We start from the raw sequence: 17,611 nt of genomic DNA, 5'->3' as shown, positions 1-17,611 counted from the left end.
GCCGCGGAGCTATGGGGGATTGGGGGCGGGGCCGAGGCCGGAGGGGAGGTGGGCGGGGCCACAGCAAAAGAGTGGACCGGGGGCGGAGCCAGAGTGGGGAGGGGGAGAGTTTGAGCCTGGGGGCGGGGCGTGAGGCTTTCGGGGCGGCGGCGCCCCCTGGCGGCTGAGCCCGTCCCAGGCACCGGGCGGAACGTGGGACGCAGCTGTGCCTTGGTAGTCCGGCGGGTGGGACCACAGGGCCCAGGAAGGTGGCGGGGCTGGGGCAGCACGCCCAGACACCTCCCCTTCGCGCGAATCCAGTGTTCTGAGCTCCACTCAGGTGGCGCAGGTGGCTCCCTGGGGCCTTCCCTCCGAATGGCCAGAGGCCGCAGCCTGCATAGGCGATGGCGCTTGCAACCCTCCCCCGGTCCCCTTCATCTTCAGGCTATTCAAGGGCATCAAAAGGGGCACTGACAAGCGCACCACCCAGAGCGGTGACCACACCCGGGAACTCGCGCTGCTGCCTTCTGGGCTGTGCACAAATGACCTGGTTTCTGTAGCAGCAGTGGCACGCCGGGCTGAGCCTCCAGGACTGGCAGCAGCTGCCAGGGGTTCCCATCCCTGGTCCTCTCCCCAGGGTGCAGGGCAGGTAACGGAACTGATCGCGCACTCTTCACACAGACGCTTATTAAAGGAGATTTACTTTTACTGCAGCTCTTCTTGCCCATCAACTGTCCAAAACCAAAAGACTAGGAAACAGACCCAGCAGCCTCCACCCAGCCACAGGGCCTCAAGCCTCCAATCAGAGCTGCTCCATGGTTCCCCTCAGCTCAGCTCAGTGTTGCCTGGGAGCAAAAGGCTCGGAGACAAAGCCCAGAGGGTGAGCAGGGGGGCCAGCCCCGCGTGTCTCTGAGGGTGCCAAGCCCACCGTGGGCCTTGCCTCCTGAGCTCCTATCAGCCTGGCCTCAGTAGCAAGCTGGCCGCCCCAGGCTCTTAATCTGCACCGAAGTCCCTGGCCACTGTCCCTTCACCCTGGCATGAAGCCGGCCTCCCTCTCCACCAGCCGGCTGACCGTGCGCAGGGCCAGGGGCAGGGCCGTGTTGGCATCGCGGTGATAGCGGGGGCTGCACACCTCCGTGCTGGGTGTGAGCACAAACTGGGCCACGCTGGGCATCTTCAGCAGGGTCAGCAGCTCTGTGGCCCGGGTACGGATGGCTTCTGCGCCCTCCTCGCTGTGCGTGGAGCTGGTGGCTGGACTGTGAGCCAGGGTCCTCATCTTTGACAGCAATAAAGAGGCCCTGGGGAAAGAAGGTCCCTCCGTCAGCTGCAGATGCTCCCCTCCCAGGACAGGGGTCTGTGTGGAGGGGCCAGGCCTGAAGCGCCCAGCAGAGTGGCTTTAGCTCAGCAGGGCCCACCCAGGACCTGCGCTGCTGCGACCATTTCACAACACCTGGATGGGAAGACCTCAGAAGCCACCTCTCTTCCCCAGGAGCCAGAAGGCTTCGCTCCCTCCCTGACCAGGCACCTGGGGATCAGATCTTGGCTCCGGGAGGCCAGCTTCGTCAGCGTGGTCATCAGCACGGTGACCACCTGGTGGGGACACCTGGGCAGGGCAGCAGAGGGGCGGCACTGGGTGACCTCGAATAGCAGGGCCTCCAGGGCTTCGAAGAACTTGTTGATCTGCTCCACGGTGCACCTCCGATCGTAGGTCACCGACAGGTACTCGCCGATGGCCCACACCTAGGCCCGGGGACAGAGATTCAGCCCCCACCCAGGCTTCCTCGGTCAGGAGCGGCTGGGGGAGGCCAGCGCCCGCCTTACCACGCTGGTGACGAGGCTCGCCCTGCTGCAGAGACCATTCACGCTGCCCAGGAACTCCAGCAGGTCTCTTGCCAGCTCCACCACCAGGGAGGGTTTCAGCGTACACAGGGCCAGGAACTGAGAACTCAGCACACTGCGCAGAAAGCCGGGTCCACGCCTGCTCTGTGCAGACCTCTGACCCCATCCCCATCCTGGCCACCCCATTCAGGCCAAGGGCCTGGAGGGACCCGGGAAGCGTCTGAGTGGTAGGTGTATGCTGCACCCTCCGATAGAGGGACACAGACGACTGCCAGCCCTAGAGAAACTGTCCTCCTCACTGGGGAGAAGGCTGGCACCAGCGCTGGCCTAAGGCCCGGGCTCAGAGTGGAACCAGGATGGGCCTGCATGCATCAGGCCTTTGGAGAGAAGGACCCCAGGGGACAGGACGTGGAAGAGGGACCTGAGCTAACCCTGAAGAGGACAGGCTCGGCAGAAGGAAGGACGGGAATGTTCTTGAGAGGCAGAGAGGAAGTGCCTGGGGCTGGGTGTGGGGCTGTGGGTGGGGGTGGCAGGGTCTGAGGCTGCTGAGGGCCCAGCTAGGGGTGGTGCCGAAGTCACTGAAGGGGAGGGGAGAGGGGGAGGGGTCCAGGAGGCACCCGCCCAGGGCTGTGGCAGGAGGGACCTACCTGTGCACACCAGCAGCGTACCCTGGGGCCGGGTAGAGCGAGTCGCTCGCCCAGGGCTGTGGCAGGAGGGACCTACCTGTGCACACCGGCAGCGTACCCTGGGGCCGGGTAGAGCGAGTCGCTCCTGCCCAGGAGCAGCAGCGCCAGCTGGTTGATCAGGGACCCGTCAGCCACCTGGGGGTCAGGAGTGGGAAACAGGCTCAGCCCCACCCCCACTGCAGGCCCTAAGGTTGGGGGTGAAGCCATGGTGAGGGCTGGGGGGCAGCTGAGGGGCTGGAGACTCCTCGTCCACTGCCTTCCCCAACCCCCAGGGACACAGAGACTCAGCTGGCAGCATCCGGGCACAGGGAGGGAAGCCCTGGGCCGACCCAAGTGCCCCCGGCAGAGGTGTCGCTTCTGTTCCACGGCCAACTCCCGCTCTGCAAGGCCAGGCACACGTCTTGTTTGGCCAAGGGTGCGCCCAGGCAACGCCCAGCCCTGTGCCCAGCCCCCTGCCGGCCTCCCCACCTCCCAGGCTCTCCTGCACTGGCTTGTAGAGCTCCCCGAGGTGGGAAGCAGCAATGGGGGAGATGGGGGGCACCAGCCTGTGGGAGCCTTTATTTTGGCCTCAGATGGGGATGCTGAATTATCAGGGGCAGCAGGGGGACAAACTGCTCCGGCCCCAGCTGTGCCGCCAGAGCCCAGGCCACTCACTTGCCCTGTGCTGGGGACGGAAGACAGGGCCTGCTGGGGCAGGGGGATGGAGCCTGCTGGGATGGGAGACAGGACCTGCCGGGATGAAGGGGTATGGGGGACAGGGCATGGGGAACGGGGCCTGCTGGAATAAAGGGGACGGGACAGGGGATGGGGCCTGCCGGGGCTGTGGCATGTGCCTCCCTAACCCTCACAGTGGCCATGGATGGTGGGTGTGGCGGGAGCAGCCTTCTGCAGAGCTCAGGAGGGCCCCACAGCGCTGGCTCTGGCCTGCCCCTTGGTTGTGAGGCCCGTGGGAATGGGGGGCCCCAGGCGGCGAGCTCACCTGGGTCACTGCTGAGAAGAATGCCTGCAGCAGCGTGGGCACGGCCTGGGCACACTGGGCCACGCGGGCACAGCCGGCCATGGGCTGCAGCAGCTGGTGGAGTGGTGCCAACCTGAGGACACAGTGTGGCCGTGAGTGCCGCCCGCTCCCCGACCTGGTGACTGCAGGCCAGGGCCAGGCACCGGGGCCACGTCGCCACTGCTCCCTCTCGCACAGCTGAGCCCGCTCCCATCCTCACTCATCGCCTCTCGGGACCTCCTGCTCCCCTGGGTTTGGGGAGACCCCTGACGTCAGCACACCCGGGACAGTAAAGCCATGGGGACAAAGGCTGGCGTGGGCTGAGGGCAGGAGGCCTGTGGCCAGTCCCAGGCCTCCTGCTTCCTGGGCTCAGGCTCGGTTTGTCCATCTGCAAAATGGAGCACCCACAGGGCCGACCCCCAAGCTTATGAGGGTTGATTTATGAGGGTTGATGTGGGCAGCAGAGAGAGCTGAGACCAGGCCCCGCCCCCGGCAGACCCGTGGTGCAGAAGCAGGGCCTCTATAATGGTGATGACAGTTGCTCCCCAGGGCGGGGACGCAGCCTTGTCTGGGACACAAAGCACCCTGGCCTCAGCCTAGGGCTGAGCAGCGAGCCCCACCCCAGTGGCTGTGGCCTGGCTCTCTGAGCCACTGGTGGCCCCCTGGCCCTAGGGCCCCGTACCTCTCAGTGGTGCCACTGGCCTTGGGGCGCAGCAGGTATTGGAAAAGACCCTGGAACTGCGGGTCCCGGAAGGCCTCCAGGCAGCTGGGGGCCCTGAGAGAGGTGTCCCAGAGTGGCCTCTCGGATGCAGCCGGTGCTGACCTGCGTGGACAGACGCCCAAGGCCAGGCTGGGATGCAGCCCCTGCACTCAAGGGCATCCCCATCAGGGAGACACACGGCAGGTGTCCCTAATATCAGCACCTCGGGTGCCGGGAAGGGCTTGGCATGGGAGGCTCCAGGCCTGGGCGTGAAGACGGGTGAGGCACTCCAGGGTGCAGGGGCTGCCCTGGGCGAGTAGCCAAGGGTGACAGACACACTCTGTCCTAGAGATGGCTTTGCAGGGGAGGACTGGTCAGGTGTTGGGGGGGGAGGAAGGAGGGTCCCCGGTGTAGGGGTCAGGAGCAGCGAGGAGGGGGCCCAGTGTGTGGAACCAGCTGGCTGGGAGACGCAGCGCTGGCAGAGGGTGAGGGGCCCACCTGAGCTGCAGGTCCAGCACCGCCGTCAAGCAGGGCAGGTCCAGCAGCGCGTGCAGCATCTCCAGGGCTGTGCCAGCGTCCACCAGGGCCGGGAGGAGTGCCACAAACTCGGAGGTGAGGGGTGGGCTGTTCCAGGCCAGGAACTGTGGGCACAGCACAGCGGTTCGGACACAGCTCGGAGCTGTGGAGCAGGCGGCAGAGGGAGCAGCCAGCTAGGGCCCCACAGCTGTCCCAGACCTGCAGTCCCCAGGAGGGCTTCTACATTTGCCTCCTCCCGCTTTTTATTTTTTTGAGACAGGGTCTTGCTTTGTCGCCCAGGCTGGAGTGCAGTGGTGCAATCATAGCTCACTGCAACCTCAACCTCCCAGGCTCAAGTTATCCTCCCACCTCAGCCTCCTGAGCAGCTGAGACTACAGGCACACACCACCATGTGAGGCTGTTTACTTTTTGTAGATAAGAGGTCTCCCTGTGTTGCCCAGGCTGGTCTTGAACTCCTGGCCTCAAGATCCTCCCGCCTTGGCCTCCCGAGGTGCTGGGATTACAGGTGTGAGCCACTGCCCCCAGCCTGTATCTACTTTTGTACCAACAGGTCAATAATTTTCCACTGTCCTGGTTTTTCTCCAGAAAGAGGATTCCCCACCTCAGTTGAAAAGACCTTACAGCGAGGCGAGGCTGCAAAAGACACTTCAAAAGCAAATGGCACCAGGCCGGGTGCGGTGGCTCATGCCTGTAATCCCAGCACTTTGGGAGGTCAAGGCGGGAGGATCATCTGAGGTCAGGAGTTCGAGAACAGCCTGGCCAACATGTCGAAACCCCATCTCTACTAAAAATACCAAAAATTAGCTGGACATGGTGGTGGGCGCCTGTAATCTCAACTACTCAGGTGGCTAACGCAAGAGAATCGCTTGAACCCAGGAGGCGGGGGTTGCAGTGAGCTGAGATTGCGCCACTGCACTCCAGCCTAGGTGACAGGAGTGAGATCTATCTCAAAAGAAAAAAAAAAGGCAAATGGCACCCAAGTGCCCAAGGCACCAGGCAGGGCTCCCGGGGGAGGGATCCTACCAGGCGGCAGCCCTGCCCCAGTGCTGTGAGAACAAACTCACCGTCTTGTGTCACGCCCCCCTCTCCAAAACACCCACAAGGGAGTTCTTGGACAGCACCGTCGATCACGTGACGCTGCAGGGACACCCCAGATCCCCACCTCACCCTGCACACCGCATTCCAGGCCCGGGACTCACAGGGCTCTATGCTCAGCCAGGACTTGCCCTGAACCCTGCTGGAAAGAGGGGAGGAGCCCCAGGGACTTACCATGCCCCTGCCCTGGCACCCAGGGATGCCCAAATATACCTTAAAGAGGTTGGGGAAGCTCAATCTGAGGGTGCTGAGGTGCCCGCTGAACAGGTGGAGGTTGTCCCTGCAGAACTGGATGAATTCAAAGGCCAGCATGGGGCTGTGGAACTGCTCCACCGGGATCCTGGTGAACAGGTGCTGGTAGACGGCTTCCGAGTCCACTGCAGCTGCCTCCCCTGCAAGACCAGGGCCCACCAGGGCACACGTCTTGACCTCGTCCTGGCCGTGCTTCTGTGACTGGTTAGGGGCCCTGAGTCTCAGGCCTGCTCTCCAGGACACCAAGGGCTCCGAGGCGTCCTACGCTGGGACGCTGGGGAAGCGGCACTTGGTCTCCCTCGCCCAGGGACATGGACAGCTCGTGAGTCACACAAACTATGGCACATTCTTTGGAAGGTGCTGGTTCCTAGACTTTCAGGTTTCCTGGGCTAGGGACACAGCAAAAAGAGTTTATTTCTCTATTTAAAAGTTTAAAAATTACCAACATCTGGCACAGCAATCCATCAAAAAGAAATATGAGCTGGGCATGGTGGCTCATGCCCGTAATCCCAGCACTTTGGGAGGCCAAGGCAGGAGGATCGCTTGAGGCCACGAGTTCCAGACCAGCCTGGGCAACACAGCAAGACCCCTGTCTCTATGCAATCAAAAAAAAAAAAAAAGGGAAGAAGAAATTCCATCCTAAAACTAAAGGCAGAAGCAGAGCCCCGAGTCAGTGCCACCCCACCCTGGGCTCACCGTGGCTCAGGAAGAAGTGGGCGAGGGGCAGCAGCACCCGCACAGAGGCCGGGTCCCCGCGCACCCGCCCGTGCAGGGCCTTCAGGCAGGAGAGACTTCGGTACAGGAAGGACGGGTCCTGCCGGCACAGCACGTCCAGCACCAGCACGGCCTCCACCAGGCACTGCGGGACGTGGACCACATCAAATGGGCCGAGTCGCTGCCTCCCATCCCCTGGTCCCCAGCCACTTACAGCTTTCTGCAGGTCGGAGTCCCCCTTCCTCAGGGCTCCTGGAAGGAGGGGAAAAAGTCAGCCGGCTCTGTCTCAGCCTTGGAGTGGCCCAATGAGGGGGCAGCTTGTGCTCTGGAAGCTCCAGGCAGGACCGGGAGCAGGGGGGTGGGACAGGCCCCCAGGAGGACTTGAGTGGGACTGAGGCGAGGGGCCCAGGCGGGACAGGGCCGGGCTGGGGGCTGGGGTGGAGCCTGAAGAACACTTGGGGCTGACCCCAGAAGCAAAAATGCCCCTGCTCCAAACCGGCTACCCAGGGACCCCCTCTGTGGAGCAGCAGCTCAGGGAAGCTGTGCTGGCCTCAGGTCGCCTTGCAGAGCAGGTGGGTCGAGCCCTGGGGAGGCCAGTGCCCTGGGTGGGGGACTCACGTCGGTTACTTTGCTCAGTGAGGCGCTGGCAGTACTCGAAGGCCACCTCCCGAAGCCGCTCCCGGGGCGGCAGCAGGCGGCCGGCAGAGGAGGTGGCGGAGATCACCGACAGAGTGGAGCCCTCCTGCTCTGACCTGTCATCTGCGGGAGGTGGGAACTCTCAGCAGGCTGACGTGTGGCTCCCGGGCTGGGACATGCCTGCTGCCCTGCTTGGAAGGGCAGGAGGAGAGCACAGGCCGCAGCCCCTCCCGGGAGGCGTGAGGCGTCACTGTCTCAGGACGTCCACCCACCCGGCAGCTTCCCCGTCACGGCCGCCCTTCAGGGTGGCTGAGGCTTCTTCCCCAACAAGTCCACAGAGCAGCCGGGAGGAGCTCAGTGGCGTCACTCCAACAACCTTAAGGGTGCCTGCCTTAAGTGGCAGCTCTCACATCTGCACATTGCATGAGGGTCACGGGGTGTCCAGAGGATCCCCGGTGCTGACCCTGGACCCCAAAGATGCTGGCCAGGGAGTGCTCTCAGCCTAGCTCCAGGTCAGCAGGCTGCGCTGCCCACTCCTGACCTCTGCTGCGTCCTGGGCACACCTGAGTCCCCCCACCTCCGCCCGTGTCCCCCTGCGACCAACCCATAGTGCGCCCACCTCCCACCCCTGACGTCATCCCCCCGCCCCGCACACCTGTGTCCAGGGTGCCTGGGCCCTCGGGGCCGCTGTGCAGCAGCCACGCCCGCAGCATGGAGAAGGCCTGCACGTTCAGCCACTGGTCTTCTGTGAAGCGGTGGCCGGTGGAGAGCACCGTGAAGAAGTCTGTGGCTACTGCCCCGTCCACCTCGGTGATGGGGCCCGGCTGTGGGAAGGACAGGCAGGAGTGGGCGGAGGGGGCCGAGGCCGGGAAAAACGCCAACCTTTAGCACAAGCTCCTCAGGAGGTGGAGGAGAAGCTGCCTGAACATGAGCCCGGGCAGCGGCCCGCCCTGTGTGATGCAAAAACACCATCCCCACCTGACCCCCGGGCAGACGCGCATCGCACACCCTGCTCCGCAGGCCCTGGGAATGAACCCACGCACAGACCCCCAGAGCCACACGCGTCAGGGGGCTGTGGCCCTGCCTGACCCAAGCCCCTGGACCCTGTGGAACGACAGCAGGCCTCGCCCCTGTGGGCGCAGGAGCTCTCGGGGAGGGGTTGTCTGTGACTCTGTTCCCCATGGTTCCAGAACAGTCCCAGCCTCACCTGCCGGGCCCTGGGCGTGGAGAAGAAGCTGCCGGAGTGCGGGAGCCCTTGCTGGAGGCTGGCGTAGCGCAGCCAGTCGACCAGCCGCTTGCTGAGCAGGGTGGCCTGGTCTGCAGTGGGTGGGGTGGCACGGGGAGGTGAGGTTAAATCCTACGGATGCCCGGGTTGTTGGGATGCTGGCCGATTTTTCTCAGAAAACAGAATCCTGCAGCGTCCCAAGCCCTCGGGCCTCCCCGTGTCCCCCACCCGCCCCCCACACTCCCAACCCACCATGGGCCCTCAGGGAAGGACCTGGGAAGGCAGACCCCCCAACAGCCTCTTGGGAGGGGCCCCACGTACCCTCCTGGAGGGTGCCCGGGCTGAGGACCACGACCTTGGCCATGACGGGGAGGAGGTGTCTGAGGCTGGGTCCCTCAGGCTGCCGGCTCTCCAGCGCTCGCAGCACGCCCTGGCCCACGGCTCTGACCTCCTCGTTTCTGTCACCCTTGAAATCAAACAGGGCAAACGCTGGGGTACTGGCCTGTGCCAGAGACCAGCTCCCCCATTTCGGAAGTCTGTGTGACACTCCTGAGAAGCGTCGGTCGCTGAGACCCCAGCCTAGCAGGTGGCAGGGAGGATGCCGTGCCCAGGCCCACCCCAGGTCACAAGGTGCCTGCTCCGCCTCCAGCCTCTTTCCCTGGGAGCTGCATCGCTGAGGCTGGAGGGGGCCTGGGTGAGGGCACGACTGAGTCAATGCTAAAAACACACTGGCGGCCACCATGGGCCTGGCCGCAGCCACAGGACACCCCATCCTGCGGGGCCTCCAGTGTGGATCCCAGTCTTTAAACCACCCACCTCACTTCGCACACCCAGGTGCTGAAACATCTGAGCAGCACCAGAGACACCCAGCACAGGGGCAGGGCCGTCAGGGCAGGGAGGAGGGCGGCTGGGTGGCTGGGAGGCCACATGCCGGGTGGGGGGTGCACCGCTGGCGCCTGGCAGCAGTTCTGCAAGATCATCTTCCACTGAAAAAAATGAGTTGCTTGAGGAGAAGGGCGGGTGAAACAAACAAGAAGAGCCGGAGTCATCTTGTTCCAAAGGCCAGGAGCTACCACAGCATTACCGGGGTCATCTCGGAGGCCTGGAGGTGGCCTGCAGGAGGTCTGTGAGGTGAGGGGGCTGGGCACCAACCAGGATGACCCCAGTGATGAAGTACAACGCCCTGAGTACGCCGGGGCCCACAAGCTCTCGCCCACACAGAACTAAAGCAACTGCAGGCTGCACCCCAGCACAGGAGGCAGCTCATGACACTGCAGACTGGGAACGTAGGGAAAACCCCAGCTCCATCGCAACCTTCCTGCAGACTCTGCACCCCGGGGCAACCCATGAGCAGAGATAGCAGCTTCTCTCACACAAAGGCAGCCTGTGAACCCCTGGATCCCCACGCTGAGTGCCCAGGCCTGCTCCCGACACAGAGGGAGGGAGGACATGGACTTGGCAAAAACTCCTGGCCAAGGAGGGTGGATTGCTTGAGCCCAGAAGTTTGAGACCAGCCTGGGCAACATAGTGAGACCCCGGGTCCCTACAAAAAAATACAAACATTAACTGGGTGTGGTGATGGATGCCTGTAATCCCAGCTACTCAGGAGGCTGAGGTGGGAGGACTGCTTGAGCCAGGGAGGTCGAGGCTGCAGTGAGCTTTGATCACTCCATGGCACTCTAGCCTGGACAGCAGAGTGAGACCCTGTTTCTAAAAAACAAAACAAAACAAAAACCCCAAAAAGAAGGTCTGGAGGCCCAGCCTCCACTGACTCGCTGTCTCAAGGCTCTGTCTGAGAAACCAAACTCCACCACCTCTCCTGAGCACCAACATACCACGTGGGCCTGCTGGGCATGGGACCCCGTTCCAGTCAACAGGGCATGCCCCAGCCTCAAGTGTGCCAGGCACTCAGCACCGAGATGCGTCTAGAACAAGCAGCCACCTGCCAGCTCTGGCGCCCCTGCTTCCTGTCTCCCCTGTTCCTTGGGAAGCAGCCATCCGGTGCCAACTGGGGTGGTGACTGCTGCGCTACCTGGGCCAAGAGAACGGAGGCCACCAGGCTCAGCTGCCGGCTGTTCTGCGTGTGGTCCCAGGCCAGGCTGAGGCTGTCAGAGGGGGACATCTCTCGCAGGATGGCGGCACAAAGCACCTGGAGCTGTTCGGGGCATGCAGGCAGGCCGAGGGTGGCCTGCAGCAGGTCTACGCATGTCTTCTCCAGCCTGGAAGGCGAGATGCCCATGGTGGGCGGTAACACGTCATGACCGTGGCAGGAGCACCCGGCGCCCCAGAGCACCTGGCCGGGCACCCTTGGGCCAGTGGACAGAGCATTTTACATGAGGATGGACCTTCAGCACTGGTTTAAGTGGACAAATGACTCAACCCCCAAGGAGCATCTGCAGTGACCTGCTGGGCGTGGGCTGGGTTCTCCTGGGGCTGCTGTGTGAGGAGCCGGCCTGAGCCGTCGCCACACTCACCTCCGGCTGTACTTCGTGGCTGAGATGATGAGGAAGAGCCTCTGCAGGGAGTCCAGGGTGTCCGGCCCCAAGTCCTCCGCCTGCAGCAGTTTACAGATCCGGGAACAGAACTTCTTCAGCTCCTCGTCCTGGATCTCCCTAAACAAAGAAGAGGACTTCACGACCCAGAAGCACTCGCTGCTCGGAACCAAAAAAAGGATAACCCTTGGAGCAGGGAAAATCCCTCTTTAGAAAAGAGAAGCCGAGTGTGTGGAGGAACACGGTTCCACGGCTCATGGCTCTCGAGATAAATTCGCTGATTCCCTGAGCTGGTTCCTCTCACCCTGGGATTTCCCGATCCATCGCTGCAGGGCACTATGACGAATCTCACTCACGGAGGCCCCACGCACTTAGATTTTCTTGTTCCCAGGGCAGAAGGACTAAAACCGATTCTTTTTAGGGGTCTCATTCAAGAGTAGGAAATTTACTCTAGAATAAGGTGCCTTTCAAAAGATGTCTTCAATGAGCCTTTTGCTTATGGGAACAAGAATAAATTTTTTTTTTCCCCGAGATGGAGTCTTGCTCTGTCACCCGGGCTGGAGTATAGTGTCATGATCTCGGCTCACTGCAACCTTCGCCTCCGGGGTTCAAGCAATTCTCCTGCCTCAGTCTTCCGAGTAGCTGGGATTACAGGCACCCACCACCACACCCGGCTAATTTTTTTGTATTTTTTAGTAAACACAGGGTTTCACCATGTTGGCCAGGATGGTCTTGATCTCCTGACATCGTGATCTGCCCAACTCGGCCTCCCAAAGTGCTGGGATTACAGGCGTGAGCCACCGCGCCTGGCCTACACCCGGCTAATTTTTGCATTTTTAGTAGAGACGGGGTTTCACCATGTTGGCCAGGCTGGTCTCAAACTCCTGACCTCATGATCCGCCCACCTCGGCCTCCCAAAGTGCTGGGATGACAAGCGTGAGCCACCACGCCTGGCCTGAGAATAAAATCTTATATATTAAAGAACAAATGTCATCACATATTTAAGGTAAGCCCATTATGTTTTTTTACTCGAATAACTAATTGGCTTAATTTTAAAATCTCCCTAGTAAGCCACAGGTAAGATACTGAATAAAGTTCCAAATGGAAGCCTGTTTTTAGGTTTCTATCCCAGTCTAAAAGAAAGAACCAATAATGCGCAAAGGGGCTGCTGTGCCAGGGGACTCTGGGGACTCCCTGAGAAGGGCCCCCTACGTGGCTGTGCCCTCCCCAGGCCACCTGTAATCCCAGCACTTTGGGACGCTGAGGTGGGAAGATGAGTTGAGCCCAGATGTCTGAGACCATCCTGGGCAAAACAGTGAGACCCCATCTCTACAAAAGAATTTTAAAAATTCGGCCGCGCATGGTGGCTCACACCTGTAATCCTAGCATTTTGGGAGGCCGAGGCGGGCTGATCACCTGAGGTCAGGAGTTCAAGACCAGCTGGCTAACATGGAGAAACCCCGTTTCTACTAAAAATACAAAAAAAATAGCTGGGCGTGGTGGCACAAGCCTGTAATCCCAGCTACTCAGGAGGCTGAGGCAGGAGAATCACTTGAACCCGGGAGGAGGAGGTTGCAGTGAGCTGAGATCATGCCATTGCACCCCAGCTTGGGCAACAAGAGCAAAACTCCGTCTCAAAAACAAAAAAATAAATAAATAAAAAAAATTCACTGGGCATGGTGTAGTCCCAGCCACTTGAAAAGCTGAGGTGGGAGAACTGCTTGAGCTGGAAGATCAGGCTGCAGTGAGCTGAGATTGTGCCACTGCACTCCAGCCTGGGTGACAGAGTAAGACTCTACTTCAAAAAATATATATATATAATATAATATATGTTATATATAGTTATATATGTTATATATGATATGTTATGTCATATATGATATATCATATATAACATGTTATATGTGATATATAACATGTTATATGTGATATATAACATGTTATATGTGATATATAACATGTGTTATATGTGATATATAACATGTGTTATATGTGATATATAATGTGTTATGTGATATATAACGTGCCATGTGATATATAACATGTGTTACATATGATATATAACGTGTTGTATATGATCTATAACATGTTGTATATGATATATAACATGTTATATATGACATAACATGTTATATACGTTATATATTATATATAATGTATATATACATTATTTCTAACGTTATATACGTTATATCTAATATATATGTTATATATGTTATATATTATGTTATATATGTTATGTTATATATAATATATGTTATATATAGTTATGTTATATATAACATGTTATATATAATATATAATATGCTCTATCTCAAAAATGTATATAATATATATTTTATATATATTACATATAAAAATATATTTTTATATCTATCTATCTATATATTTTTTGAGATAGAGTCTTACACGCTGTCACCCAGGCTGGAGTGCAGTGGCATAATCTCAGCTCACTGCAGCCTGATCTTCTAGCTCAAGCAGTTCTCCCACCTCAGCCTTTCAAGTAGCTGGGACTACACTAAGCCCAGTGAATTTTTTTTCTTTTTTTGATTATATTATATATATAATATATAATTATATAATATATAATTATATATTATATATGTACTAAATATATATGTAATACATAATATATAAAATGTTATATATAAATTATATATACACACATATACATATATACACACAACGGAAAATCTTTCCCAGAAAGGTGGAACCCCTCATCCCGATTTAATTCCCTTCAGCATATCCTCCAAGTCTCAAGCTTCTCTCTAAAATCCAACCCACCCAAACCCTTCAATAGCTCCCCACTGCTTTCAAATCCAAACTCCTACAGACCCTAACGCTGCCTACAAGACCCCGGCCCTGCCTTCCTTCTCCAGACTCCATGTGCTGTTTCTCTTGCTTCTGTCCCTTCGCACAGACCCTGTGCCTGAAACATGCCCCACTAGCTCCCGAGCCAGTGGGCTGAGGCTCTTCCTCCTGGAAATCCCCAACCTTGCGGGGCACCCCTCCATGCCCCCATCCTTTACTCGCTTCCCGCTCTCTCCATTTATCCTTCAGCTTACAGAGCTATCTTTGATCACTTTTTCCACCCTTGCTTTCCGTATCTCTGACACATTTAGAGAGAAACTAAAGTTCACTCCAAATCTTTTTGGCTTTCTTTGGAGACAGGGTCTCCCTCTGTCACCTGAGCTGGAGTGCAGTGGCACCATCATAGCTTACCGCAGCCTCAACCTCCTTGGCTCAAGTGATCCTCCTGCCTCAGCCTCCTGAGTAGCTGTGACTACGGGTACGTGCCACCACACCTGGCTAAGTTTTTTTAAAATTCTGTTTTGTAGAGACGGGTCTCGCTATGTTGTCCAGGCTGGTCTCAAAGTCCTAGCCTCAAGCGATCCTCCTAACTCGGCCTCCCAAAGTGTTCGGATTACAGGCGTGGGCCAGTCACTGTGCCTGGCCGGCTCCAAACCTTAACCCTCAAACTACAGTCATTTATTTTAAAATATCATCAGAAATCACAGGCTTAAGAATATTGTGAAAACCGGTAAGCCCTAATAGATTAGCCTTCTTGAAACCCTAACAGAGGGCAACTGCAGAACTCATGTATGTTACATAGGGAAATTCAACCACACTCTGTCCTCAAAAACGGCTGCCCACCCGAGCCAGGGAGGCAGAGAAACAGGTATCTAAATAGTGAGGGCTAAGCCGGGTATGGTGGCTCACGCCTGTAATCCCGGCACTTCGAGGGGCCGAGTCAGGCGGATCACCTGAGGTCAGGAATTCGAGACCAGCCTGGACAATGTGGTGAAATCCCATCTCTACTAAAGATACAAAAAATCAGCCGGGTGTGGTGGCGGGCACCTGTAATCCCAGCTACTTGGGAGGCTGAGGCAGGAGAATTGCTTGAACCCAGGAGGCGGAGGTTGCAGTGAACTGAGATTGCGCCACTGTACTCCAGCCTGGGTGACAGAGGGAGACTCTGTCTCAAAAAAGACTCTAATAAAAATAAATAAATAAATAAATAAATAAATAAATAGTGAGGGCTCTTCCTTTTGTCTTTCATGTCACAAGTTTATGACCTTGAGCAGAATGTGACTGGGAATGAAGTTCTCAGTGGGTGTTTTTCCTTGTCTCTTGGCAAGGACCTTGGGATTAACATGTTACATGCTGAGATGCCAGTATTTTTCATTTTCATATAGTCCCCACATTCACATGAATGACATATCTGTCCAGGATTGAAGGGAAGGTTGCCTATGTTGAGCTGCTGGGAGATGGTGCTGCATATTCACCAAGCCTCTTCCTAATGAGTGGACTCTTAAGGGTTATTTTGATCAGAGATTTTTGTCCTGTTCAGTCTTTAGAACTTAACCTGCCTTCAAGACCTCACTCACTATAATCACAGCAATTTCAACCACCCGAATCTTTCCCACCAATTGGTCTAGCTCTGAATCCAGGTTTGCTTGTTTGTTTTGACATGGAGTCTCGTTCTGTCACCCAGACTGGAGTCCAGTGGTGCGATCTTGGCTCACTGCACCCTCGGCCTCCTGGGTTCATGCACTTCTCCTGCTTCGGCCTCTCACCTCACCAAGTTTGTTTACGTTTACCAAGGGGCTGTAGTGCTGGCTGTATTTTCTTTACTTTTTTTCTTTTTTCTTTTGAGACGGAGTTTCGCTCTGTCCCCCAGCCTGGAGTGCAGTGGCGCCATCTCAGCTCACTGTAACCTCCACCTCACAGGTTCAAGCAATCCTCCTGCCTCAGCCTCCCGAGGAGCTGGGATTACAGGCACCCACCACCACGCCCGGCTAATTTTTTTTTTTTTTTTTGTATTTTCAGTAGAGACGTGGTTTCCTCACGTTGGGCAGGCTGGTCTCGAACTCCTGACCTCAGGTGATCCGCCTGCCTTGGCCTCCCAAAGTGGTGGGATTACAGGCGTGAGCCACCACGCCCGGTCAGCATTTTCTTCTTTTAAACATGTAGTATGAAGTCTTTGCCTGTTTGGTGGACCGTGAGTCTGTTCAGTCCTGGCTTACACTGTTTTCCCCCATGACTGATTAGTTGGTGAGAAAGGAGCTACTCACTCGTTACTGGGAGTCCAGACACAGCCTGAAACCAGCCTGGAGGGTGATTTCTCAGCCTAGCTAATACATCCGCGCAAGAGAGATCTTTTTAAGTCACAAAACCCTCCCACGGTTCCGTAAAGCCCTCGGATGGCCTCCAGCTCCCCAGCCTGGCACACAGCCTTATTCCTTAACAGGCCTCCGGACACTCTGACTTTGCGTTCTTGACTGTGAGGCACTGAAATCTCCCGGCTGCCCGATTTCCTGCCAGACGCGGAGTTCTCACCGCCAAGCCTTTGACTAAACTGTCGACTGGGTCCCACCCCACTTGCTTTCACTCACCAAGACTCTGTTCAGGTGTCACCTCCTCCGGGGACCCACCATGACCCTCCCCGACCTCCTCACCCCAAGCCTGGCCGCCGTGTTGCCTTCCCCGATCCCCAAGTCTCGAGGGCGAGTCCAGTCGGGTTCCTGCAAGGCTGGCGCCCGAGCCCCTGCCCTGTGAGACCCACCCCCGTGTGCCCCTAGGGAGAGATGCAGGAAGGAGGGCCGGGGCCGCAGCTCCCCCGTACCTGGCCTGGTGGAGCAAACTCTCCGCTCCTGCCGAGAACATCACGCCGCCGCCACCAGACACGCACGAACCTCGGAAACTCCAGGAGCTGCAGCCCAGAAGCTCCGCAGCCCGGTCAACTTCCGGGACCGCATCACGTGAGCGCAGCGGCCTTACGTGGCTGCGTCACGTGCCGCATCACATGAGCAGGAGGGACAGGTTGCCGACCAATGGGCTTTGGCGTGGAGCGACTGGGGCGGGGCGTAGGTGCCGCGGCCGGGGGTCCGGGTGGGCGCCTGGGAGCTGCGGGATCTTGCGACCCCGGAACCTCGGCACTCTGGAGCCCCGGCGCCCTTCGACCCCGGAAAGCATTTCGGCGGAAATTGGGCGCCTGGGGCTTTGGGAGAGGGCATTGCTGGCCCCAAAGTGTCACTGCCCCAGTTCTGGTTTCTGTTTCGTAAACAGCTTTGTCGTGCGGGAGTCCCCTTGCTAAGTACGACCTGAAAATCTGATGCAAACTCCGACACTTGTGGGGTGAGCCCAGCAGCGTCCAGCAGTTTGCAAGGAATAGCCGCGGCTCTGGGCAGTTTTGGGGATTTTTTGAGCTCCCATTTATTGAGCACCCATCCCGCGCTGTTCCTGCTGCTTGAAACGAAAAAATCCCTTATTCAATCCCCACGGTATTCATGGGATCTCGCGATCTCTGTTTTACAGATGAGGCCACAGGCTCGGAGAGGGGAAGTTTCTGTTCATTCTAACGGATGTGTTGGGTGCCCAAATGTTCTGGGCCCTGGCCATAAGTTTGCCATCCTGCAGACGGCCGAGGGACACAGGACGACACGCCAGCGTCATGAT

The 17,611-nt window shown here is 57.8% G+C and overlaps 1 protein-coding gene across 4 annotated transcripts; it reads right to left on the bottom strand.

The window, feature by feature from the left end:
* Positions 1–663: 663 nt before the first annotated feature.
* AP5Z1 (adaptor related protein complex 5 subunit zeta 1) lies at positions 664–17,404 on the bottom strand. Of its 4 annotated transcripts, XM_003819750.6 has the most exons (17): positions 16,779–17,404; positions 11,135–11,272; positions 10,693–10,879; positions 8,982–9,126; positions 8,643–8,752; positions 8,091–8,259; positions 7,418–7,558; positions 7,014–7,051; positions 6,782–6,944; positions 6,047–6,225; positions 4,700–4,842; positions 4,184–4,324; positions 3,484–3,595; positions 2,542–2,639; positions 1,801–1,933; positions 1,505–1,719; positions 664–1,277 (listed from the first exon to the last, which is right to left on the bottom strand). In XM_003819750.6, the coding sequence occupies exons 1-17, from the start codon at positions 16,817–16,819 to the stop codon at positions 1,007–1,009; spliced, it is 2,424 nt and encodes an 807-aa protein (XP_003819798.1). In that variant the 5' UTR covers positions 16,820–17,404; the 3' UTR covers positions 664–1,006. The 4 variants fall into 4 exon arrangements, with proteins under 4 accessions (XP_003819798.1, XP_034819452.1, XP_054971674.1 ...); XM_034963561.3 differs by lacking the exons at positions 10,693–10,879; positions 11,135–11,272 and having other exon boundaries at positions 16,779–16,914; XM_055115699.2 differs by lacking the exons at positions 10,693–10,879; positions 16,779–17,404.
* Positions 17,405–17,611: the final 207 nt, after the last annotated feature.

Source organism: Pan paniscus, chromosome 6 (genome assembly GCF_029289425.2).
Source record: "Pan paniscus chromosome 6, NHGRI_mPanPan1-v2.0_pri, whole genome shotgun sequence".
In the NCBI taxonomy this organism is placed as follows: Eukaryota; Metazoa; Chordata; class Mammalia; order Primates; family Hominidae; genus Pan; species Pan paniscus.
Note: the sequence above shows the minus strand (reverse complement) of the source record. Positions and strands in the feature narration are given on the sequence as shown.

What these genes read in the sequence shown, in the direction of transcription:
- AP5Z1 (XM_003819750.6), bottom strand. Translation starts at nt 16,819, where the DNA reads ATGTTCTCGGCAGGAGCGGAGAGTTTGCTCCACCAGGCCAG. An exon ending in CCACTTCTTCCTGAGCCACG is followed by an intron (nt 6,226 to 6,781) that starts GTGAGCCCAGGG and finishes CTGGTCTTGCAG; the next exon opens with GGGAGGCAGCTGCAGTGGAC. An exon ending in GTGCTGGACCTGCAGCTCAG is followed by an intron (nt 4,325 to 4,699) that starts GTGGGCCCCTCA and finishes CTGTCCACGCAG; the next exon opens with GTCAGCACCGGCTGCATCCG.